This window comes from Mustelus asterias, chromosome 6 (genome assembly GCF_964213995.1).
Source record: "Mustelus asterias chromosome 6, sMusAst1.hap1.1, whole genome shotgun sequence".
NCBI lineage: Eukaryota > Metazoa > Chordata > Chondrichthyes > Carcharhiniformes > Triakidae > Mustelus > Mustelus asterias.
In genome coordinates this window covers 146,765,725-146,791,737 of record NC_135806.1, presented here as the reverse complement: position 1 = coordinate 146,791,737, position 26,013 = coordinate 146,765,725, and the positions used below count along the sequence as shown (strand labels likewise).

Sequence of the window (26,013 nt, the reverse complement as noted above, 5' to 3'; positions counted from 1 at the left end):
TTGCCTTCCCACAGACTCCCCCAATTAACTTTTGAAAGTTCCTGCCTGATACCATCAAAATTGGCCTTGCCCCAATTTAGAATTTTAACTTTTGGGCCAGACCTATCATTCTCTATAGCTATCTTAAAACCAATAGAATTATGGTCACTGGTCCCAAAGTGATCCCTCACGAACACTTCTGTCACCTGCCCTTCCTTATTTCCCAAGCAGAGGTCAAGTTTTGCCCCCTCTCTAGTTGGGCCATCCACAGACTGAATGAGAAATTCCTCCTGAATACACTCAACAAATTTCTCTCCATCCAACCCTCTAATACTATGGCTGTCCCAATCAATGTTGGGAAAATTAAAATCTCCGACTATTACCACCCTATTTTTCTTGGAGCTATCTGTAATCTCCTTACATATTTGCTCCTCAATATCTCGCCGACTATTTGGACGCTATAGTACAACCCTATCAAAGTGATTTATCCCTTCTTATTTCTCAGTTCTACCCATATAGACTCAGTGGGCGAACCCTCGGATATATCCCCTCTCAGTACAGCCGTGATGCTTTCCCGAACCAAAAGTACAACTCCCCCTCCTCTCTTACCTCCTGTTCTATCTTTCCTATAGCATCTGTACCCTGGAACATTGAGCTGCCAGTCCTGTCCCTCCCTTAGCCATGTTTCAGTAATTGCTATAATATCCCAGTCCCACGTACCCATCCATGCCCTGAGTTCATCTGCCTTGCCCGTCAGGCCTCTTGCATTGAAATAAATGCAGTTTAATCTGGACTTCCCTTGCTCTCTGTCCTGCTTTTGCCTGATCTGTCTGGTACTCGGATTACTGACACTGCCTTTACTACTTAATGTGCTCTCTTTAACTTCTGTGCTGTTCTCAAACTTCTCTTCTGTCTCTCTACTGCTTTGGATCCCAACCTCTTGCCAAACTAGTTTAAACTCTCCTGAGTGGCTCTGGCAAATCTCCCCGCCAGGATGTTAGTCCCCCTCCAGTTCAGGTGAAACCCGTCCCTCTTGAACAGATCAGCCCTTCCCCAGAAAAGATCCCAATGATCCAAAAATCGAAATCCGTGCCCCCTGCACCAGCTCTCAAGCCACGCACTCATCTGCCTAATCTTCCTATTCCTATTCTCACTAGCATGTGGCACCGGTACGAGTCCAGAAATTACTACTGAAGTCGGTAAAAATACTTCTGAGGCTGGTATGAGTCAAAATACAGTAAGGCTTTATTCTCACAAGCTTGAGGGAGAACCTGACCCCTTGAACGCGGAAGCCAAAGTTCTCTCTGAACACAAGAAGCGTGGACATTTATACATCAGGGTTCCCAATACAAGCCATAAAGCAAAGTCCAGTTAACAGTCCTTGATCATAAATTATAGTTCCTTTAACAGCTTCTGATAGTCTCTGGATCATGGTTAGAGACTATCTGGTATCCTTGGGTCATAAAGCACAATTCTCCTGGTAGTTGCAGTCAAGATGCAACCTCTGGTCCCCCGCTTTTCCCGCGGCTTTTCCTTTGAAGTGACTGTGTGCGATTGCAGCTGTCCCAGTGGGAGTCCTCCTTCAAACGGCCATTCTTGCACTCTACCATTTGGTAGCTGCTTCCTTTGTTTAAATCATAGACAAGCCTACGGGAAAGAAAGACTTACAAACCCAACATCTATATTTAACTGTCTGTTTTATCAGAATGATATAAACAAGCGAGGGAACCATGAACAAATGGCTTATACTACTACCAGGAGCAATATAAGCAAAGGGGAGACTAGCCATAAGGAAGGGTTGTGTTTGTGATACATTCCAGATACAAAGTTCAACCTTTTAGGTACAAAATACGTTGAGTACAAAAAAAAATTAACACTTTCCCTTCTTCACTACCTTCGAGGTCCTGCACTTTAGCCTTCTGCCTAACTCTCTATATTCACATTTCAGGACCTCATCCCTTTTCCTACCTATGTCGTTGGAATCAATATGTAGAACGACCTATGGCTGCTCACCCTCCCACTTAAGAATGTCCTGCAATCGCTCAGAGACGTCCTTGACCCTGACACCGGGGAGGCAACACACCATCTTGAAAGTTCCTGCCTGATACCATCAAAATTGGCCTTGCCCCAATTTAGAATTTTAACTTTTGGGCCAGACCTATCATTCTCCATAGCTATCTTAAAACCAATAGAATTATTGTCACTGGTCCCAAAGTGATCCCTCACGAACACCTTTGTCACCTGCCCTTCCTTATTTCCCAAGCAGAGGTCAAGTTTTGCCCCCTCTAGTCGGGCCATCCACATACTGAATGAGAAATTCCTCCTGAATACACTCAACAAATTTCTCTCCATCTAACCCTCCAATACTATGGCTGTCCCAATCAATGTTGGGAAAGTTAAAATCTCCGACTATTACCACCCTATTTTTCTTGGAGCTATCTGTAATCTCCTTACATATTTGCTCCTCAATATCCCGCTGACTATTTGGGGGCTATAGTACAACCCTATCAAAGTGATTTCCCCAACTCCTTGAGATTCCTGCACAAGGACAACCAGGTCCCTCTGCATAGCAGCATGCTGCAATTTTTTACCATTTAAATAATAGTCCATTTTGCTGTTGTACTTGTTAAAAGTCTCTCTTTTCTTTCACAAGTTTCATGAATGTCTCTGGTCATCCATGGCTCTCTGGCTTTGTTACACCTTCCTATTACCCTGGAGGGAACATGTTGGGCCTGAACCCTCCCCCTTTCATCTTTGAACGCCCCCACTGCTCTTCTGTAGATTTCCCCATAAGTAACTCGTTCCAAAAGAGAAAACACTGGAAAATCTCAGCAGGTCTGGCATCTGTGAGGAGAGAAAAGAGCTGACGTTTCGAGTCCAGATGATACTTTGTCAAAGCTAAAAGGCAGAGAAAGTGGGAGATATTGAAACTGCAGGGTGAAAGAATGAAAGATGAGTCATAGCCACAGAAACCAAGGGAAAAGGCTGCTAAGGGCAGTCCACAGAGAGAATAAAGGGTGTGAATGGCCAAACGGAAGAGAAGCTGAAGTCAGAGGGTGAGCTGTGACAGATGAAGACGTGAGGGGAGGGGGGAATGGGTGGGAGAGAGGTAAAATTTAGAAAAAGGGGGAAAGGAGAAGCAAAGGGGGAGAAAAGGTAAGGAAAGGGGGGATAAAGTAGGGGGAAAGAATAACTCGTTCCAGTCTACCTTGGCCAGGTCCTGCCTAATTTTGGTAAAATCTACTCTTCCCAATCCAAAACCATTTTCTGCAACTTGTCCATTTCTTTGTCCATAACAAATTTGAATTGAACCATGTTGTGATCGCTATCACTAAAATGCTCCCCCACCAACACATCAACCACCTGTCCGGCTTCATTCCCCAGAATTAGGTCCAACACAGCTCCTTCTCTTAGTTGGGCCTTCTACATATTGATCTAAAAAGTTCACCTGTCCGCATTTCAAGAAATCTACTCCATCTAAGCCCTGAACACTATGTATATCCCACTTAATGTTGGGAAAGTTAAAAATCACCTAATATAATAATCCCATTGTTATTGTTTTTACACACCTCCGCTAATTGTGCACATATTTGCTGCTCAGTATCCCTCTGACTATTTGGGGGTCTATAATAAATACCTAACAGTGTGGCTGCCCCATTTTTATTCCTAAACTTTACCCACAAAGCTTCATTCGATGCCCCCTCCAATGTATCAGGAGGGGGCATCCCTCCAGGATATATGAGCATTTAGAGAGGTTTAGTATGCTCAAGAATACTCAGCATGGCTTTGTCAAGGGCAGATCGTGCCTTACGAGCCTGGTGGAGTTCTTCGAAAATGTGACAAAACACATTGACGAAGGGAAGGCGGTAGATGTGGTTTATATGGATTTTAGCAAGGCGTTCGATAAGGTCCCCCATGCAAGACTTCTCGAAAAAGTAAGAGGGCATGGGCTCCAAGGGGCTGCTGCCCTGTGGATCCAGAACTGGCTTGCCCAAAGGAGGCAGAGAGTGGGTAGAGATGGGTCTTTTTCTAAATGGAGGTCGGTCACCAGTGGTGTGCCCCAGGGATCTGTCCTGGGACCCTTGCTGTTTGTCATTTTCATAAATGACCTGGATGAGGAAGCGGAGGGATGGGTTGGTAAGTTTGCCGACGACACGAAGGTTGGTGGGGTTGTGGATAGTCTGGAGGGATGTCAGAAGTTACAGAGGGACATAGATAGGATGCAAGACCGGGCGGAGAAGTGGCAGATGGACTTCAACCCAGATAAATGCGTCGTGGTCCATTTTGGTAGGACAAATGGGATGAAGTAGTACAATATAAAGGGAAAGACTCTGAGTAGAACATAGAACATAGATAGAACATAGAACAGTACAGCACAGAACAGACCCTTTGGCCCACGATGTTGTGCCGAGCTTTATCTGAAACCAAGATCAAGCTATCCCACTCCCTATCATCCTGGTGTGCTCCATGTGCCTATCCAATAACCGCTTAAATGTTCCTAAAGTGTCTGACTCCACTATCACTGCAGGCAGTCCATTCCACACCCCAACCACTCTCTGCGTAAAGAACCATCCTCTGATATCCTTCCTGTATCTCCCACCACGAACCCTATAGTTATGCCCCCTTGTAATAGCTCCATCCACCCGAGGAAATAGTCTTTGAACGTTCACTCTATCTATCCCCTTCATCATTTTATAAACCTCTATTAAGTCTCCTCTCATCCTCCTCCGCTCTAAAGAGAAAAGTCCTAGCTCCCTCAACCTTTCCTCATAAGACCTACCCTCCAAACCAGGCAGCATCCTGGTAAATCTCCCCTGCACTCTTTCCAGCGCTTCCACATCCTTCTTATAGTGAGGTGACCAGAACTGCACACAATATTCCAAATGTGGTCTCACCAAGGTCCTGTACAGTTGCAGCATAACCCCACGGCTCTTAAACTCCAACCCCCTGTTAATAAAAGCTAACACACTATAGGCCTTCTTCACAGCTCTATCCACTTGAGTGGTAACCTTTAGAGATCTGTGGATATGAACCCCAAGATCTCTCTGTTCCTCCACAGTCTCCAGAACCCTACCTTTGACCCTGCAATCCAAATTTAAATTAGTCCTGCCAAAATGAATCACCTCACATTTATCAGGGTTAAACTCCATTTGCCATTTTTCAGCCCAGCTTTGCATCCTATCTATGTCTCTTTGCAGCCTACAACAGCCCTCCACCACATCCACTACTCCACCAATCTTGGTGTCATCAGCAAATTTACTGATCCACCCTTCAGCCCCCTCCTCTAAGTCATTAATAAAAATCACAAAGAGCAGAGGACCAAGCACTGATCCCTGCGGCACTCCGCTAGCAACCTGCCTCCAATCCGAAAATTTTCCATCGACCACCACCCTCTGTCTTCGATCAGACAGCCAGTTACCTATCCAATCGGCCAACTTTCCCTCTAACCCACACCTCCTCACTTTCATCATAAGCCGACCATGGGGGACCTTATCAAACGCCTTACTAAAATCCATGTATATGACATCAACTGCCCTACCTTCATCAACACACCTAGTTACCTCCTCAAAAAATTCTATCAAATTTGTGAGGCACGACTTGCCCTTCACGAATCCGTGCTGACTATCCCGGATTAATCCGCATCTTTCTAAATGGTCGTAAATCCCATCTCTTAGGACCTTTTCCATCAATTTACCAACCACCGAAGTAAGACTAACCGGTCTATAATTACCAGGGTCATTTCTATTCCCTTTCTTAAACAGAGGAACAACATTCGCCATTCTCCAGTCCTCTGGCACCATCCCCGTGGACAGTGAGGACCCAAAGATCAAAGCCAAAGGCTCTGCAATCTCATCCCTTGCCTCCCAAAGAATCCTGGGATATATTTCATCAGGCCCAGGGGACTTATCGACCTTCAGTTTATTCAAAACTGCCAGGACATCCTCCCTCCGAACATCTATTTCCTCCAGCCTATTAGCTGTAACACCTTCTCTTCCTCAAAAACATGGCCCCTCTCCTTGGTGAACACTGAAGAAAAGTATTCATTCATCACCTCGCCTATCTCTACTGACTCCATACACAAGTTCCCACTCCTGTCCTTGACTGGCCCTAACCTCACCCTGGTCATTCTTTTATTCCTCACATAAGAGTAAAAAGCCTTGGCGTTTTCCTTGATCCGACCCGCCAAGGACTTCTCGTGTCCCCTCCTAGCTCTCGTACGGTAGAGGATCAGAAGAACATTGGGGTCTGGGTCCTTAGGACTCTGAAATCGGCCCCGCAGGTGGAGGAGGTGGTTAAGAAGGTGTATGGTGTGCTGGCCTTTATCAATCGAGGGATTGAGTTTAGGAGTCCGGGGATAATGATGCAGCTATGTCAGACCCCACTTGGAGTACTGTGCTCAGTTCTGGTCGCCTCACTATAGGAAGGATGTGGAAAAGATTGAAAGGGTGCAGAGGAGATTTACAAGGATGTTGCCTGGATTGAGTGGCATGCCTTATGAGGATAGGCTGAGGGAGCTCGGTCTTTTCTCCTTGGAGAGACGAAGGATGAGAGGAGACCTAATAGAGGTGTATAAGATGTTGAGAGGCATAGATCGGGTGGACTCTCAGAGGCTTTTTCCCAGGGTGGAAATGTCTGCCACGAGAGGACACAGGTTTAAGGTGCTGGGGGGTAGGTACAGGGGAGATGTTTGGGGTAAGTTTTTCACACAGAGGGTGGTGGGCGAGTGGAATCGGCTGCCGTTAGGGGTGGTGGAGGCGAACTCAATAGGGTCTTTTAAGAGACTCCTGGATGAGTTCATGGAGTTTAATAGGATGGAGGGTTATAGGTAGGTCTAGAAGGTAGGGATGTGTTCGGCACAACTTGTGGGCCGAAGGGCCTGTTTGTGCTGTAGTTTTTCTATGTTCTATGTATCATCTCTCCTTCCTGCAGGAACTAACTCCTTAGCTAATAATGCAATGCCCCCTTCTCGTTTACCTTTTCCTCTGTCTTGTCTGAAGATTCCATTCCGTATTAAACTCCATCTGTCATTTCTGTGCCCAAGTCTCCAATCTATTTATATCCTGTTGTATCCTCTGACAATCCTCAGCACTGTCAGCAACTGCACCAATCCTGATGTGGAGATTCCAGGGTTGAACTGGGGTGGACACAGAAAGAAGTCTCACAACACCAGGTTAAAGTCCAATAGGTTTATTTGGAATCACGAGCTATCGGAGCGCTTCTCCTGCCTCAGGTAAGGGACTTTAACCTTCTCGGGTTTGGGACGGCATCGTAGCACAGTGGTTAGCACTGCTGCCTCACAGCGCCAGGGACCCGGGTTTGATTCCCGGCTTGGGCCACTGTCTGTGTGGAGTTTGCACGTTCTCCCCATGTCTGCATGAATTTCCTCCGGGTGCTCCGGTTTCGTCCCACTGTCCAAAGATGTGTGGGGTAGGTGGATTGGCCATGATCAATTGCCCCTTGGTGTCAGGGGGACTAGCTAGGGTAGGTGCATGGGGTTATGGGGATGGAGGCTGGGTGGAATTGTGGTCGGTGCAGACTCGATGGGCTGAATGGGCTCCTGCTGCACTGTATGATTCTCACCTGGTGTTCTGAGACTCTCATTGTGCCCACCCCAGTCCAACGCTGGCATCTCCACATCATGTATAACAAAGTAAAGGCTTTACATGGAGTGGATCAGAGGAAGTTCTAAGGGGCATCTTGCCAAGTACATGAATAGGATGCGAATAGAGGGATACGGTCCCTGGAAGGGTAGGGGGATTTAGTTAAGTCGGGCAGCATGGTCGGTGCAGGCTTGGAGGGCCGAAGGGCCTGTTCCTGTGCTGTAATTTTCTTTGCTCTTTGTTCAGAGGCGAATAAGCAGTGACATTAGATTTAAATTCATGCAGACAGTGTTCCGGGGGGGGGAGGGGGGGTGGCGTTGAGGCTGTCTGCTGGGGCCTCCAGTGGTTACAGGTTGTACTGCAGGCTGTGCCCGGGCTCCTGAACCTTCTCCTCCGGGGGGAAGGTGGCGCTGCTGCCCCTCTTCTGCGAACTCGCTGCTGATTGGCTGACCCCTGACCCGCCGACCCGGGACGCGCGGCGAGGAATCGGAGCGCGGGAAGAGGAAAGTGAGAGAAATGAAAACTAAAACCCCGAATAACCGACCCCTAAACCCGGAATAAACCCGGATAAGATCCCCCAAACCCCCGGTAATCCCCAAGCCAGTCCCGGAATGATCCGCCCCGGGGCCCGGGCCTCTCCGGGGGTCCCCCGCTCCGGGGCCTCTCATCCAGGGGAAGCCGGTCTCTCGGAGCTCTGCTGACTTTCTCTGTCCTGGGGGGGATCCTCGCGGGAGCCCGGGGACTCTGTCCGGGGGTTGGGGTTGGCGGGGGGAGCGTCTCCGGGGCCCCGGGCCTCCTGGAGCATCCCCCGCTCCGGGGCCTCTCTGAGCCTCTCCTCCGGGGAAAGCCGGTCTCTCGGAGTTTTGCTGACTGTTTCTCTCTCTGTCCAGGATGCCGGCGGTGATTTGCCCCAACAGCCCCGGAGCGGCGATGATGGACTCGCTGGAGAATGCGGGCCGCCTCATTGACAAACACTTGCTGGATGATCGGCTGTACCCGGACCTGTCCGAGTTACTCAATGTTCCCAATTACAGTAAGCATCTCTCTGGAGGCGGGGAGTTCAGAACTAGGGGGTCACAGTTTGAGGTGAGGAGAGAAGTTTCTTCATCCAGAGGGTGGTGAATGTGTGGAATTCACTACCACAGAATGTAGTTGAGGCCAAAACGTTGCCTGATTTCAAGAAGGAATTAGATATAGCTCTTGGGGCTAAAGGGATGGAAGCATAAAGGGGGAAGGGATCAGGATATTGGAACAAAAAAGAGTACAGCACAGGAACAGGCCCTTTGATCCTCCAAGCCTGCGCCGATCATGCTGTCCTATCTAGACCAACTGCCTCTATCCCTCTATTCTCTGTTTGTTCACATGCATAGAACATAGAACATTACAGCGCAGAACAGGCCCTTCGGCCCACGATGTTGCACCGACCAGTTAAAAAAAAAACTGTGACCCTCCAACCTAAACCAATTTCTTTTCGTCCATGAACCTATCTACGGATCTCTTAAACGCCCCCAAACTAGGCGCATTTACTACTGATGCTGGCAGGGCATTCCAATCCCTCACCACCCTCTGGGTAAAGAACCTACCCCTGACATCGGTTCTATATCTACCCCCCCTCAATTTAAAGCCATGCCCCCTCGTGCTGGATTTCTCCATCAGAGGAAAAAGGCTATCACTATCCACCCTATCTAAACCTCTAATCATCTTATATGTTTCAATAAGATCCCCTCTTAGCCGCCGCCTTTCCAGCGAAAACAATCCCAAATCCCTCAGCCTCTCCTCATAGGATCTCCCCTCCATACCAGGCAACATCCTGGTAAACCTCCTCTGCACCCTCTCCAAAGCCTCCACATCCTTCCTGTAATGTGGGGACTAGAACTGCACACAGTACTCCAAGTGCGGCCGCACCAGAGTTGTGTACAGTTGCAACATAACGCTACGACTCCTAAATTCAATCCCCCTACCAATAAACGCCAAGACACCATATGCCTTCTTAACAACCTTATCTACTTGATTCCCAACTTTCAGGGATCTATGCACTATTAAGGGATCTATGCCTATTAAGGTAAGTCTTAATTGTGGCTAAAGTAACTGCTTCAGCCACCTCACTTGGCAGTGCATTCCAGGCCTCCATCATATGTGTAAAAAAACTTGATGTGGAGATGCTGGCATTGGACAGGGGTAAGCACAGTAAGAAGTTTCACAACACCAGGTTAAAGTCCAACAGGCTTATTTGGCAGCACTAGCTTTTGGAGTCTCGGGCTCCTTCATCAGTTGAGTGAAGAGCTGTGTTCACAAACAGGGCATATGCAGGCACAAACTCAATTTACAAGATAATGGTTGGAATGTGAGTCTTTACAGGTAATCAAGTCTCAAAGGTACAGATAATGTGAGTGCAGAGAGGGCCAAGCACAAGTTAGAGATGTGTATTGTCTCATGGACTCACGGCGAACAATCATTGAAACGACTATATGATGACATCAACAACTTCCATCCAACCATCAGACTCACCATGGTCTACTCTCCGGAATCGGTTGCATTCTTGGACACGCATCTCCATCAGTGACGGTCACCTCAACACTTCACTACCGCAAGCCCATGGATAATCTCACGATACTCCACTTCTCCAGCTTCCACCCTGAACACATTAAAGAAGCCATCCCCTATGGACAAGCCCTCCATATACACAGGATCTGCTCTCAGATGAGGAGGATTGCAACAGACACCTACAGATGCTGAAAGACGCCCTCGTAAGAACGGAATATGGCGCTCGACTCATCGATCCTACGCGTCACAGCGAAAAACCGTACTGACCTCCACAAAAGACAAACGTGGGATATGGCGGACAGAGTACCCTCTGGAGCTTGGGGAAATGAATAGTGATGTCTTGAGGAGAGTACATATTACAGAGAAGGAGGTGCTGGAAGCCTTAAAATGCATCAAGGTAGATAAATACCCGGGACCTGATGAAGTGTATCCCAGGACATTGTGGGATGCTACGGAGGAAATTGCGGGTCCCCTAGCCGAGATATTTGAATCATCGATAGTCACAGGTGAGGTGCCTGAAGATTGGAGAATGGCAAATGTTGTGCCTTTGTTTAAAAAGGGCTGCAGGGAAAAGCCTGGGAACTACAGGCCAGTGAGCCTCACATCTGTGCTGGGTAAGTTGTTGGAAGGTATTTTGAGAGACAGGATCGACCGGCATTTAGAGACGCAAGGACTGATTAGGGACAGTCAGCATGGCTTTGTGAGTGGAGAATCATGTCTCTCAAATTTGATTGAGTTTTTTGAAGGGGTAACAAGAAGGTAGATGAGGGCAGTGCAGTTGATGTCTACATGGACTTAAGCAAGGCCTTTGACGAGGTACTGCATGATAGGTTGTTGCATAAGGTTAAATCTCATGGGATCCAGGGTGAGGTATCTAAATGGATAGAAGAGGGTGGTTGTAGAGAGTTGTTTTTCAAACTGGAGGCCTGTGACCAGCCATGTGCCTCGGGGATCAGTGCTGGGTCCACTGTTATTTGTCATTTATATTAAAGATTTGGATGAGAATATGAGGCATGGTTAGTAAGTTTGCAGATGACACCAAGATTGGTGGCATAGTGGACAGTGAAGAAAGTTATCTCCAATTGCAACGGGATCTTGATCAATTGGGCCAGTGGGCTGACGAATGGCAGATGGAATTTAATTTAGACAAATGCGAGGTGATGCATTTTGGTAGATTGAATCAGGGCAGGACTTACTCAGTTAATGGTAGGGCGTTGGGGAGAGTTACAGAACAAAGAGATCTAGGGGTACATGTTCATAGCTCCTTGAAAGTGGAGTCACAGGTGGACAGAGTGGTGAAGAAGGCATTCGGCATGCTTGGTTTCATCGGTCAGAACATTGAATACAGGAGTTGGGATGTCTTGTTGAATTTGTGCAAGACATTGGTAAGGCCACACTTGGAATACTGTGTACAGTTCTGGTCACCCTATTATAGAAAGGATATTATTAAACTAGAAAGAGTGCAGAAAAGATTTACTAGGATGCTACCGGGACTTGATGGATTGAGTTATAAGGAGAGGCTGGATAGATTGAGACTTTTTCCTCTGGAGCGTAGGAGGCTGAGGGGTTATCTTATAGAGGTCTATAAACTGCTGAGGGGCACAGATCAGCTAGATAGTCAATATCTGTTCCCAAAGGTAGGGGAGTCTAAAACTAGAGGGGATATATAGAACATAGAACAGTACAGCACAGAATAGGCCCTTCGGCCCACGATGTTGTGCCGAGGATAGGTTTAAGGTGAGAGGGGAGAGATACAAAAGTGACCAGAGCGGCAGTTTTTTCACACAGAGGGTGGTGAGTGTCTGGAACAAGCTGCCAGCGGTAGTAGTAGAGGCGGGTACAATTTTGTCTTTCAAAAAGCATGTAGACAGTTACATGGGTAAAATGGGTATAGAGGGATATGGGCCAAATGCGGCCAATTGGGATTAATTTAGGGGCTTAAAAAGAAAGGGTGGCATGGACAAGTTGGGCCGAAGGGCCTGTTTCCATGCTGTAAACCTCTATGACTGGACACGGTGGACAGAGTACCCTTCGTCGTCCAGTACTTCCCTGGAGTGGAGAAGCTACGATATCTTCTCCGGAGCCTTCAACATGTCATCATTGAAGACGAACATCTCAACACTTATTGCCTTCAAGCAACTGCACAACCTCAAACAGACCATCGTCCGCATCAAACTACCCAACCTTCAGGAGAGCAGTGACTACGACACCACACAACCCTGCCACTGCAACCACTGCAAGACGTGCCGGATCATCGACCCAGATGCCATCATCTCACGTGAGAACACCATCCACCAGGTACACGGTACATACTCTTGCAACTCGGCCAACGTTGTCTATCTGATACGCTGCAAGAAAGGATGTCCCGAGGCATGGTACATTGGGGAGACCATGCAGACGCTACGACAACGAATGAATGAACACCGCTCGACAATCACAAGGCAGGACTGTTCTCTTCCTGTTGAGGAACACTTCAGCAGTCACGGACATTCAGCCTCTGATCTTCGGGTAGGCATTCTCCAAGGCGGCTTTCATGACACACGACAATGCAGAATTGCTGAGCAGAAACGGAAAGCTAAGTTCCGCACACATCAGGACGGCCTCAACCGGGATCTTGGGTTCATGTCACACTATCTGTAATCCCATACAACTTGCCTGGGCTTGCAAAATCTCACTAACTGTCCTGGCTGGAGACAATACACATCTCTTTAACTTGTGCTCAACCCTCTCTCCACTCACATTGTCTGTGCCTTTTAAGACTTGATTACCTGTAAAGACTCGCATTCCAACCATTATCTTGTAAATTGAGTTTGTGTCTATATGTGTCCTGTTTGTGAACAGAACTCCCACTCACCTGATGAAGGGGTAGTGCTGTGAAAATTTGTGGCTTGTGCTACCAAATAAACCTGTTGGACTTTAAACTGGTGTTGTGAGATCTCTTACTGTAAAAAAAACTTCCCCCGCACATTTCCACTGAACCTTCCCTCCCTTATCTTGAACTTGTGCCCCCTTGTAATTGTCGTTTCTGCTCTGGGAAAAGCTTTCAACTGTTCAAAGAACAAAGAAAATTACAGCACAGGAACAGGCCCTTCGGCTCTCCAAGCCTGCACCGACCATGCTGCCCGACTGAACTAAAATCCCCTACCCCTCCGGGGACCATATCCCTCTATTCCCATCCTATTCATGTATTTGTCCAGACACCCCTTAAAACTCACTATTGTATCTGCTTCCACCACCTCGTCCAGCAGTGAGTTCCAGGCACCCACCACCCTCTGTGTAAAAAAGCTTGCCTCCTACATCTCCTTTAAACCTTGCCCCTCACATTTTAAACCAATGCCCCCTAGTAATTGACTCTTCCACCCTGGGAAAAAGCTTCTGACTATCCACTCTGTCCATGCCTCTCATAATCTTGTAGACTTCTATCAGATCGCCCCTCAACCTTCGTCGTTCCAGTGAGAACAAACCAAGTTTCTCCAACCTCTCCTCATAGCTAATGCCCTTCATACCAGGCAACATCGTGGTAAATCTTTTCTGTACCCTCTCCAAAATCTCCACATCCTTCTGATAGTGTGGTGACTAGAATTGAACACTATATTCCAAGTGCGACCTAACTAACGTTCTATAAAGCTGTAACATAACTTGCCAAACCTTTTCTGTACTCTCTCCAAAGCCTCCACGCCCTTCTGGTAGTGTGGTGACCAGAATTGGGCACAGTATTCGAAATGTAACAAACAAAATTTGCCAACTTTAATACTCCATGCCCCGTCGGATGAAGGCAAGCATGCCATATGCCTTATTCACCACCTTTTCCACCTGTGCTGTCACTTTTAAGGATCTGTGGACCTGTACTCCCAGATCTCTCTGTGTTCTATGTTCCTGATGGTTCTGCCGTTTATTTTATAGCTCCCACCTGAATTGGATCTTCCAAAATGCATCACCTTGCATTTGTTTCGGATTAAATTCCATCTGCCATTTCTCTGCCCAATGTTCCAGTCTATCTATATCCTTCTGTATTCCCTGACAATCTTCATCACTATCCGCAACTCTGCCAATCTTAGTATCATCTGCAAACTTGCTAATCAGACCAGCTAAGTTTTCTTCTAAGTCATTTATATATATATTACAAACAGTAGAGGTCCCTGTGGAACACCAGTAGCTACAGACCTCCATTCAGAAAAACACCTTCCGCCGCTACCAAAGAACAAAGAACAGTACCGCACAGGAAACAGGCCCTTCGGCCCTCCAAGCCTGTGCCGCTCCTTGGTCCAACTCGACCAATCGTTTGTATCCCTCCATTCCCAGGCTGCTCATGTGACTATCCAGGTAAGTCTTAAACGATGTCAGCGTGTCTGCCTCCACCACCCTACTTGGCAGCGCATTCCAGGCCCCCCCCACCCTCTGTGTAAAAAAACATCCCTCTAACATCTGAGTTATACTTCGCCCCTCTCACCTTGAGCCCATGACCCCTCGTGATCGTCACTTCTGATCTGGGAAAAAGCTTCCCACCGTTCACCCTATCTATCCCCTTCATAATCTTGTACACCTCCATTAGATCTCCCCTCATTCTCTGTCTTTCCAGGGAGAATAACCCCAGTTTACCCAATTTCTCTTCATAGCTAAGACCCTCCATACCAGGCAGCATCCTGGTAAACCTCTGCACTCTCTCTAACGCCTCCACGTCCTTCTGGTAGTGCGGTGACCCTCTGTCTTCTATTGCCAAGATGTGGAGATGCCGGCGTTGGACTGGGGTAAACACAGTAAGAAGTTTAACAACACCAGGTTAAAGTCCAACAGGTTTATTTGGTAGCAAAAGCCACACAAGCTTTCGGAGCTGCAAGCCCCTTCTTCAGGTGAGTGGGAATTGTGTTCACAAACAGAGCATATAAAGACAGAGACTCAATTTACATGAATAATGGTTGGAATGCGAATACTTACAACTAATCAAGTCTTTAAGAAACAAAACAATGTGAGTGGAGAGAGCATCAAGACAGGCTAAAAAGATGTGTATTGTCTCCAGACAAGACAGCCAGTGAAACTCTGTGGGGGTTACAGATAGTGTGACATGAACCCAATAAACCGGGACATGAACCGGGATATTGGGTTCATGTCACACTATCTGTAACCCCCACAGAGTTTCACTGGCTGTCTTGTCTGGAGACAATACACATCTTTTTAGCCTGTCTTGATGCTCTCTCCACTCACATTGTTTTGTTTCTTAAAGACTTGATTAGTTGTAAGTATTCGCATTCCAACCATTATTCATGTAAATTGAGTCTGTGTCTTTATACGCTCTGTTTGTGAACAGAATTCCCACTCACCTGAAGAAGGGGCTTGCAGCTCCGAAAGCTTGTGTGGCTTTTGCTACCAAATAAACCTGTTGGACTTTAACCTGGTGTTGTTAAACTTCTTATTCTATTGCCAAGCCAGTTCCCGTGAGATTTAACCTTTTGCACGAGCCTGCCATGAGGGACCTTGTCAAATGCTTCACTAAAGTCCTTGTAGACAACCTCCACGGTCTTCCCTCGTCAATCATTTTTGTCACCTCCTCAAAAAACTCAATTTTTTAGTGAGACATGAACTCCCTCGTACAAAACCATGCTGTCTGTCGCTAACAAGACCATTCAGTTCCAAATGTGTACAGATCCTATTCCTAAGAATCTTCTCCAACAGTTTCAGTATCACTGATGTCAAGCTCAGTGGCCTATAATTACCTGGGTTATCTTTGCTACCCTTCTTAAATAACCGGACAACATTGACTATTGAATTCGATGATCAACCATGATCAAGATGAATGGCAGAGCGGGCTCGAAGGGCCGAATGGACTGCTTCTGCTTCTCCTCTCTACTCTTAACTCCTTTCCCAGTGTGGTGGTGTCTCTTGCTGCTGAACCAAGAGTCACACCTGGACCGAGCTGCTTAATCTTTATGTTTAGGATATAGGGGTAAGAAGAGACAGTTACATATTGGCCCAAGCCCAGTGCCGTAATGCTGAGTGCAGCCTGCTTCATAGAATACATCAAACCCTCAATTTGTTGAAATGAGACAGACCGTGTCAAAAGAGACAGATTCATGATGGCAATAGGGCATTCGCGTCTCAGGTCACAACAGAAAAATAGTAAAATGTTGGAATGAAAGGTGCTGCCTGCCCCCCCACACTGAATGTTTCAAATCTTTGAAACAAGATAAGAACGTAACATAAGAAATAGGAGCAGGAGTAGGCCATCTAGCCCCTCGAGCCTGCCCCGCCATTCAATAAGATCATGGCTGATCTGAAGTGGATCAGTTCCACTTACCCGCCTGATGCCTATAACCCCTAATTCCCTTACCGATCAGGAATCGCATCTTTCCGTGATTTAAACATATTCAACGAGGTAGCCCCCACCATTCAGTGGGCAGAGAATTCCAGAGATTCACCACCCTCTGAGAGAAGAAGTTCCTCCTCAACTCTGTCCTAAACCGACCCCCCTTTATTTTGAGGCTGTGCCCTCTAGTTCTAGCTTCCTTTCTAAGTGGAAAGAATCTCTCCACCTCTTCCCGATCCAGCCCCTTCATTATCTTATAGGTCTCTATAAGATCCCCCCTCAGCCTTCAAAATTCCAACGAGTACAAACCCAATCTGCTCAGTCTCTCCTCATAATCAACACCCCTCATCTCTGATATCAACCTGGTGAACCTTCTCTGCACTCCCTCCAAGGCCAGTATATCCTTCCACAAATAAGGGGACGAATACTGCACACAGTATTCCAGCTGCGGCCTCACCAATGCTCACCAATAGACACACGTATGAAGCGGAGAAGTTTCTTCCTATCTACCCTATATATAGGCAGCACAGTGGTTAGCACTGCTGTCTCATAGTGCCAGGGACCCTGGTTTAATTTCAGCTTTGCGTGACTGTGGAATTTGGACGTTTTCCCCATGTCTGCATGGGTTTTCTCTGTGTGCTCCGGTTTCCTCCCACAGTCCAAAGATACGTACTTTAGCTGGATTGGTCATGGTGAATGCATGGGGTTGGGGGATAGGGTGGGGGGGCTTGGTCTGGATGAGATGCTATTTCAGAGAGTGGATGCAGGTTGAATGACCACCTGCACTGCAGAGATTCTATGGTTCTATCCCTCATCATTTTGTACATCCCTATGAAGTCCATTTGATAGCTGAAATGCTCCAGCCCAGGCAAAATCCTGGTGAATCATCTTTGCACCCTTACATAGAAACCCTACAGTGCAGAAGGAGGCCATTCGGCCCATCGAGTCTGCACCGACCACAATCCCACCCAGGCCCTACCCCCACATATTTTACCCGCTAATCCCTCTAACCTACGCATCCCAGGACTTTAAGGGACAATTTTTAACCTGGCCAATCAACCTAACCCGCACATCTTTGGACTGGTGCAATCACTTCCTTCCTTTCGTATGGTGACCAGAACTGCACACAGTACTCTAGCTTTGGCCTAATGAGTATTTTATACAGCTCCATCCTAACCTCCTTGATCTTATGTTCGATGCCTCTTGGACTTCTGCTGTTTTGAGCCCTCGATGTCTGCCATAACTCTCCCCTTTTCTCTTTATACAATATTGTATATTCCTCGATATCCAGGGTTCACTGGATTTGTTGGTCCCACCCTTTTCCTTTATTGAACATGTTGGCTCTATACTCTCCCTATTTCCTTCTTGAATGTGTCCCACTGTTGTGTCACCTAAAAGTGTCTGCTCCCAGTCCACTGTGGCCAAATCATACCTGATCTGATTAAAATCAGCCTTCCCTCCGTTTAGAACTTAGATTTCAGCCCCATCCTTTTCTATAACAATCTTGAATCTGATGGAGTTATGATCGCTGTTTGCAAGATGCTTCCCCACTGATAATTCAACCACGCATAGAGTCATAGAGGGAAACAGCATGGAAACAGGCCCTTCGTCCCAACTTATCCATGCCAGCTTTTTTTTAACCACTAAGTTAGTCCTAATTACCCACATTTGGCCCATATCCCTCTATAACCATCTTACCTATGTAACTGTCTAAATGCTTTTTAAAAGACAAAATTGTATCCGCCTCTACTACTACTTTGGCAGCTCGTTCCAGACACTCACCACCCTCTGTGTGAAACAATTGCCCCTCTGGACCCTTTTGTATCTCCTCTCTCACCTTAAACCCATGCCCTCTAGTATTAGACTCCCCTACCTTTGGGAAAAGATGTTGACTATCTAGCTGATCTATGCCCCTCATTATTTTATAGACCTCTATAAGACCATCCTTTCACCTCCTATGCTCCAGGGGAAAAAGGTCCCAGTCTATCAAGCCTCTCCTTATAACTTAAACCATCAAGTTCCGGTAGCATGCCAGTAAATCATTTCTGCATTCTTTCTAGTTTAATAATATCCTTTCTATAATAGGATGACCAAAACTGTACACAGTATTCCAAGTGAGACCTTACTCATGTCTTGTACAACTTCAACAAGACATCCCAACTCCTGTATTCAATGTTCTGACCAGTGGAACCAAGCATGCTGAATGCCTTCTTCACCACTCTGTCCACCTGTCACTCCCACTTTCAAGGAGCTATGGACATGTATCCCTAGATCTCTTTGTACTATAACTCTCCCAAACGCCATCCTGTTAACTGAGTAAGTCCTGCCCTGGTTCGATCTACCAAGATGCATCACCTCATATTTATCTAAATTAAATTCCATCTGCCATTTGTCAGCCCACTGGCCCAATTGATCAAGATCCCATTGCAATCTGAGATAAACTTCTTTGCTATCCACTATGCCACCAATCTTGGTGTCATCTGCAAACTTAGTAACCATGTCTCCTAAATTCTCATCCAAATCATGAATATCAATGACAAATAACAGTGGATCCAGCACTGATCCCTGAGGCACACCACTGGTCACAGGCCTCCAGTTTGGAAAACAACCCTTTACAGCCACCCTCTGTCTTCTGTCATCAAGCCAATTTTGTGTCCAATTGGCTGCCTCACCCTGGATCCCATGAGATTTAACCTGATGTACCAAGCTACCTTGTCAAAGCTTGCTAAAGTCCATGTAGTCAACATCAACTGCACTGCCCTCATCTACCTTCTTGGTTACCCCTTCAAAATACTCAATTAAATTTGTGAGACATGATTTTCCACTCTCAAAGCCATGCTGACTCTTCCTTGCGTTTCTAAATGCCTATCGATCCTCTCGCAGAATACTTTTTAACAACTTACCCACTACAGACGTTAGGCTCACCGGCCTGTAGTTCCCAGGCTTTTCCCTTGATTTGATTTATTATTGTTACATGTATTAACATAGAGTGAAAAGCATTGTTTCTTGCGCACTATACAGACAGAACATACCGTTCATAGAGAAGGAAACGAGAGAGTGTGGAATGTCATGTTACAATCAAAGCTAGGATATAGAGAAAGATCAACTTAATGCGAGGTCTGCCCAATTCAAAAGTCTGACAGCAGCAGGGAAGAAGCTGTCCTCGAGTCGGTTGGGTACGTGAATTCAGACTTTTGTATCTTCCCGACAGAAGAAGGTGGAAGAGAGAATGTTAAGGGTACGTGGGGTCCTTAATTATGCCGGCTGCTTTGCTGAGGCAGTGGGAAATGTAGACAGAGTCAATGGATGGGAGGCTGGTTTCCTGAAGCTCTTAAACAAAGGCACATTTCCCATCCTCCAATCTTTAGGCACCTCACCTGTGGCTGTCGATGATTCAAATATCTCTGCCAGGGGACGTGCAATTTTCTCCTTCGCTTCCTGCAGTGTCCTGGGATACACTTCATCAGTTGCCCGGCTTTGTTACCTAAACTTAAGTCCAGGACTACCCTATCTCTTGTAGGACCTCCTATGTATTGGATTAAAATGTTAAAAATATTTCAAGAATTCTGCTCCTTGTAAATCTTTCTCACAATAATAGCCAATTTGTTCCTTTGTTTAAGAAGGGTAGCAAGGATAATCCAGGTAATTACAGGCTGGTGAGCCTTATCTCAGTGGTAGGGAAATTATTGGAGAGGATTCTTCGAGACAGGATTTACACCCACTTGGAAATAAGTGGACATATTAGCGAGAGGCAACATGGTTTTGTGAAGGGGAGGTCGTGTCTCACTAACTTGATCGAGTTTTTCGAGGAAGTGACAAAGATGATTGATGAGGGTAGGGCAGTGGATGTTGTCTACATGGACTTCAGTAAGACCTTTGACAAGGTTCCCTCATGGTAGACTGGTGCAGAAGGTGAAGTCGCATGGGATCAGAGGTGAGCTGGCAAGGTGGATACAGAACTGGCTCGGTCACAGAAGACAGAGGGTAGCAATGGAAGGGTGCGTTTCTGAATGGAGGGCTGGGACCTTTGCTGTTTGTAACATATATAAATGATTTGGAGGAAAATGTAACTGGTTTGATAAGTTTGCGGACAACACAAAGGTTGGTGGATTCACGGATAGTGATGAGGACCATCAGAGGATACGGCAGGACATAGATTGAAACATAGAAACATAGAAAAACTACAGCACAAACAGGCCCTTCGGCCCACAAGTTGTGCCGAACACATCCCTACCTTCTCGACCTACCTATAACCCTCCATCCTATTAAGCTCCATGTACTCATCCAGGAGTTTTGCTAGTGCAGTTCGGGGGGGTTTAAACTAGTATGGCAGGGGGGTGGGGATCAAAATATTAGGTCTACAAGTGTAGAGGCTGGGGACGAGCTTGTGGCTGGGACAAGGCTGGCAGGTAAGACAGATGAAATTAGGGCCTTAATGCTTACGAGGAATTTGGATGTAGTTGCGGTGACAGAGACTTGGTTGAAAGAGGGACAGGACTGGCAGCTGAATATTCCGGGGTACAGAGGAGGGGCCAAAAGAGGTGGGGGAGTAGCAGTATTAGTTAGAGAACATATTACAGCGGTGCAGAGGGAGGACAATTCAGAGGGGTTGTGTAACGAGTCACTGTGGGTGGAGCTCAGAAACAGGAAGGGCGCAGTCACTATGTTGGGGGTATACTACAGGCCCCCCCAACAGCCCAAGGGAAGTGGAAGAACAGATATGTCAGGAGATACTGGATAAGTGCAGGAAAAATAGGGTTGTTGTAGTGGGAGACTTCAATTTCCCTGGTATAGACTGGAAATCGCTGAGAGCTGGGCCTCTGAATGGGGAGGAATTTGTAAAATGCGTACAGGAGGGTTCTTTGGAACAATATGTAGATAGCCCGACTAGAGAGGGGGCTTTACTGGACCTAGTACTGGGGAATGAGCCCGGTCAGGTCTTCAAAGTTTCGGTAGGGGAACATGTGGCAAATAGTGACCACAATTCTGTTAGCTTTTGGATAGCGATGGAAAAGGATGAGTGGTGTCCCAAGGGTAAGGTGTTGGATTGGGGGAAGGCTAACTTTAGTGAGATCAGGCAGAAATTGGCAGCTGTTGATTGGGAGAGGCTGTTTGAGGGTAAATCCACATCTGGCATGTGGGAGTCTTTTAAGGAACAGTTGTTAGGGCTACAGGACAGGCATGTGCCTGTTAAAAAGAAGGATAGGAAGGGTAGGATTCGAGAACCGTGGATAACCAGGGAAATTGAGGGACTGGTCAAAAAGAAAAGAGAGGCGTACTTTAGGTCCAGGCAGCTAAAAACGGAGGGAGCTCTGGAGGAGTACAAAAAAAGGAGGAAAGAACTCAAACGGGGAATTAGAAGGGCAAAAAGAGGTCACGAAATGTCCTTGGCAGACAGGATTAAGGAGCATCCCAAGGCATTTTATTCATACGTTAGGAACAAAAGGGTTGTCAGGGAAAAAATCGGACTTCTCAGGGACAAAAGTGGGGAATTATGCTTGGTGCCCAAAGAAGTAGGGGAGATCCTAAATGAATACTTTGCGTCGGTATTCACAAAGGAGAGGGATGTGTTGACTGGGAGTGTCTCGGAGGGGAGTGTTGAACCGTTGGAGAAAATCTCCATTACAAGGGAGGAAGTGTTAGGTTTGTTAGAGAATATAAAGACTGACAAATCCCCAGGGCCTGATGGAATCTATCCAAGGCTGCTCGGGGAGACGAGAGATGAAATCGCTGGGCCTCTGACGCAAATCTTTGTCTCGTCACTGGACACAGGTGAGGTCCCAGAGGATTGGAGGATAACTAATGTGGTCCCGTTATTTAAGAAGGGTAGGAAGGATAACCCGGGTAATTATAGGCCGGTGAGCTTGACATCCGTGGTGGGGAAGTTGTTGGAGAAGATTCTTAGAGATAGGATGTATGCGCATTTAGAAAGGAATAAACTCATTAACGATAGTCAGCATGGTTTTGTGAGAGGGAGGTCATGCCTCACTAACCTGGTGGAGTTTTTTGAAGAAGTGACTAGAATGGTTGACGAGGGAAAGGCCGTGGATGTCGTCTATATGGACTTTAGTAAAGCGTTTGACAAAGTCCCTCATGGCAGGCTGGTGAAAAAGGTTGGATCTCGTGGGATAAAGGGGGAGGTGGCTAGATGGGTGGAGAACTGGCTTGGTCACAGAAGACAGAGGATGGTAGTGGAAGGGTCTTTTTCCGGCTGGAGGCCTGTGACTAGTGGTGTTCCGCAGGGTTCTGTATTGGGACCTCTGCTGTTTGTGATTTATATAAACGATCTGGAAGAAGGTGTAACTGGGGTGATGAGTAAGTTTGCGGACGCACAAAATTGGCAGGACTTGCAGATAGTGAGGAGCATTGTCAGAGGCTACAGAAGGATATAGATAGGCTGGAAATTTGGGCAAAGAAATGGCAGATGGAGTTCAATCCTGATAAATGAAGGTGGTGAAGAAGGCATATGGCATGCTTGCCTTTATAGGACGGGGCATAGAGTATAAAAGTTGGAGTCTGATGTTGCAGATGTATGGAACGTTGGTTCGGCCGCATTTGGAATACTGCGTCCAGTTCTGGTCGCCACACTACCAGAAGGACGTGGAGGCTTTGGAGAGAGTACAGAGGAGGTTTACCAGGATGTTGCCTGGGATGGAGGGGCTCAGTTATGAGGAGAGATTGGGTAAACTGGGGTTGTTCTCCCTGGAAAGACGGAGGATGAGGGGAGACCTAATAGAGGTGTATACAATTATGAAAGGCATAGATAGGGTGGACGGTGGGAAGCTTTTCCCCAGGTCGGTGGTGACGTTCACGAGGGGTCATAGGTTCAAGGTGAAGGGGGGGAGGTTTAACACAGATATCAGAAGGACATATTTTACACAGAGGGTGGTGGGGGCCTGGAATGCGCTGCCAGGCAAGGTGGTGGAGGCAGACACACTGGGAACGTTTAAGACTTATCCAGATAGCCATATGAACGGAGTGGGAATGGAGGGATACAAAAGAATGGTCTAGTTTGGACCAGGGAGCGGCACGGGCTTGGAGGGCCGAAGGGCCTGTTCCTGTGCTGTATTGTTCTTTGTTCTTTGAGTCTCTTAAAAGACCCTATTGAGTTCGCCTCCACCACCCCTGACGGCAGCCGATTTCACTCGCCCACCACCCTCTGTGTGAAAAACTTACCCCTAACATCTCCCCTGTACCTACCCCCCAGCACCTTAAACCTGTGTCCTCTCGTAGCAGACATTTCCACCCTGGGAAAAAGCCTCTGAGAGTCCACCCGATCTATGCCTCTCAACATCTTATACACCTTTATTAGTTCTCCTCTCATCCTACGTCTCTCCAAGGAGAAAAGACCGAGCTCCCTCAGCCTATCCTCATAAGGCATGCCACTCAATCCAGGCAACATCCTTGTAAATCTCCTCTGCACCCTTTCAATCTTTTCCACATCCTTCCTATAGCGAGGCGACCAGAACTGAGCACAGTACTCCAAGTGGGGTCTGACGAGGGTTTAATATAGCTGCATCATTATCCCCGGACTCCTAAACTCAATCCCTCAATTGATAAAGGCCAGCACACCATACGCCTTCTTAACCACCTCCTCCACCTGCGGGGCCGATAGAGTCCTATGGACCCGGACCCCAAGGTCCTTCTGATCCTCTACAGTACTAAGAATCTTTCCCTTTATATTGTACTCCTTCATCCCATTTGTCCTACCAAAATGGACCACGACGCATTTATCTGGGTTGAAGTCCATCTGCCACTTCCCTGCCCAGTCTTGCATCCTATCTATGTCCCTCTGTAACTTCTGACATCCCTCCAGACTGTCCACAACCCCACCAACCTTCATGTCGGCGGCAAACTTACCAACCCATCCCTCCACTTCCTCATCCAGGTCATTTATGAAAATGACAAGCAGCAAGGGTCCCAGAACAGATCCCTGGGGCACACCACTGGTGACCGATCTCCATTTAGAAAAAGACCCATCTATACCCACTCTCTGCCTCCTTTGGGCAAGCCAGTTCTGGATCCACGGGGCAGCAGCCCCTTGGATCCCATGCCCTCTCACTTTTTCTGGAAGCCTTGCATGGGGGACCTTATCGAACGCTTTGCTGAAATCCATATAAACCACATCTACCACCTGCCCTTCGTCAATGTGTTTAGTCACATTTTCGAAGAACTCCACCAGGCTCGTAAGGCACGATCTGCCCTTGACAAAGCCATGCTGAGTATTCTTGAGCACACTAAACCTCTCTCAATGCTCATATATCCTGTCCCTCAGTTTACCAACCACTGAGGTTAGACTCATCGGTCGGTAATTACCTGGGCTATCCCTATTCCCCTTCTTGAAAATAGGAACCTCATCCGCAATCCTCCAATCCTCCGGCACCTCTCCCATCTCCATCGACGATGCAAAGATCATCGCCAGAGGCTCTGCAATCTCCTCCCTCGCCTCCAACAGTAACATGAGGACTTGGTTGGAGACTTGGGTTGGTGGATTTGTGGATAGCGATGAGGACCATTAGAGGATACAGCAGGAAAAAGATCAGTTGGAGACTTGGGCGGAGAGATGACAGATGGAGTTTAATCCGGACAAATGTGAGGTAATGCATTTTGGAAGGTTTAATATCTTCCAAATATAGGAAATATAGAGTAAATGGCTGAACCCTCAGGAGTATTGCTAGGCAGAGGGATCTGGGTGTACAGGTATCTCCTTCACGATAGCATTGGAAAGAGATAGGGTCAGGCAGGCTAGGAAAGTGTTTCTCTGGAGTAAAGGGAAATACAGTGTCATCAGGGAGGAAATTAGACGGGTAAATTGGAAGGAGGCATTCTTGGGGAAAAGTACCGAAGGAAAGTGGAGGATTTTCAAGGAATGTTTGTCTGGAGCTCTGCATGACAACGTTCCGATGAGACAGGGGGGTGTTGGTAGGGTACGGGAACCGTGGTGCACGAAGGTTGTGATGAACCTGGTAAATAAGAAAAGAGAGGCGTACAGAAGGTTCAGAGAGCTAGGAGGTGTTAAGGATTTAGAGGAGTATACGGGATGTAGGAAGGAGCTTAAGAAGGAAATTAGGAGAGGGAGATGTGAAGGCATAGGACCCTTAAAAGGTGAAGGGGGGAAAGTTTGTGCGGAACCGTTAGAAATGGCGGAGGTGCTTAATGAATACTTTACCTCGGTATTCACGGTGGAAAGGGATCTGGGTGGTTGTACTGCTGGATTGCGGAGGACAGAAAGGATCGAGCATGTGGACATAAAGAAAGAGGATGTGTTGGAACTATTGAATGGCATCAAGGTTGGTAAGTCGCCGGGACCGGATGGGATGTACCCCAGGTTACTGTGGGAGGCGAGGGAGGAGATTGCGGAGCCTTTGGCGATGATCTTTGCATCGTCGATGGAGACGGGAGAGGTTCCGGAGGATTGGAGGATTGCGGATGTGGTCCCTATATTCAAGAAAGGGAACAGGGACAGCCCGGGAAATTACCGACCGGTGAGTCTAACCTCAGTGGTTGGTAAGTTGATGGAGAGGATCCTGAGAGACAGGATTTATGATCATCTAGAGAAGTTTAGTATGATCAAAAGTAGTCAGCACG

The 26,013-nt window shown here is 47.1% G+C and overlaps 2 protein-coding genes across 2 annotated transcripts in view; one reads left to right on the top strand and one right to left on the bottom strand.

Moving 5' to 3' along the window:
* Positions 1-6,984, bottom strand: part of wdr70 (WD repeat domain 70) — a 176,051-nt gene extending 169,067 nt beyond the window's left edge. Inside the window, exon 1 of the mRNA XM_078213899.1 lies at positions 6,955-6,984. Coding sequence (XP_078070025.1) covers positions 6,955-6,984 — 30 coding nt within the window. The remainder of the gene's footprint in view (positions 1-6,954) is intronic.
* Positions 6,985-8,028: 1,044 nt separating this feature from the next.
* The window catches only part of nup155 (nucleoporin 155), a 425,601-nt gene continuing 407,616 nt past the window's right edge, over positions 8,029-26,013 (top strand). The window contains exons 1-2 of the mRNA XM_078215282.1: positions 8,029-8,087; positions 8,471-8,613. Coding sequence (XP_078071408.1) covers positions 8,472-8,613 — 142 coding nt within the window. The 5' untranslated portion in view covers positions 8,029-8,087; position 8,471. The remainder of the gene's footprint in view (positions 8,088-8,470; positions 8,614-26,013) is intronic.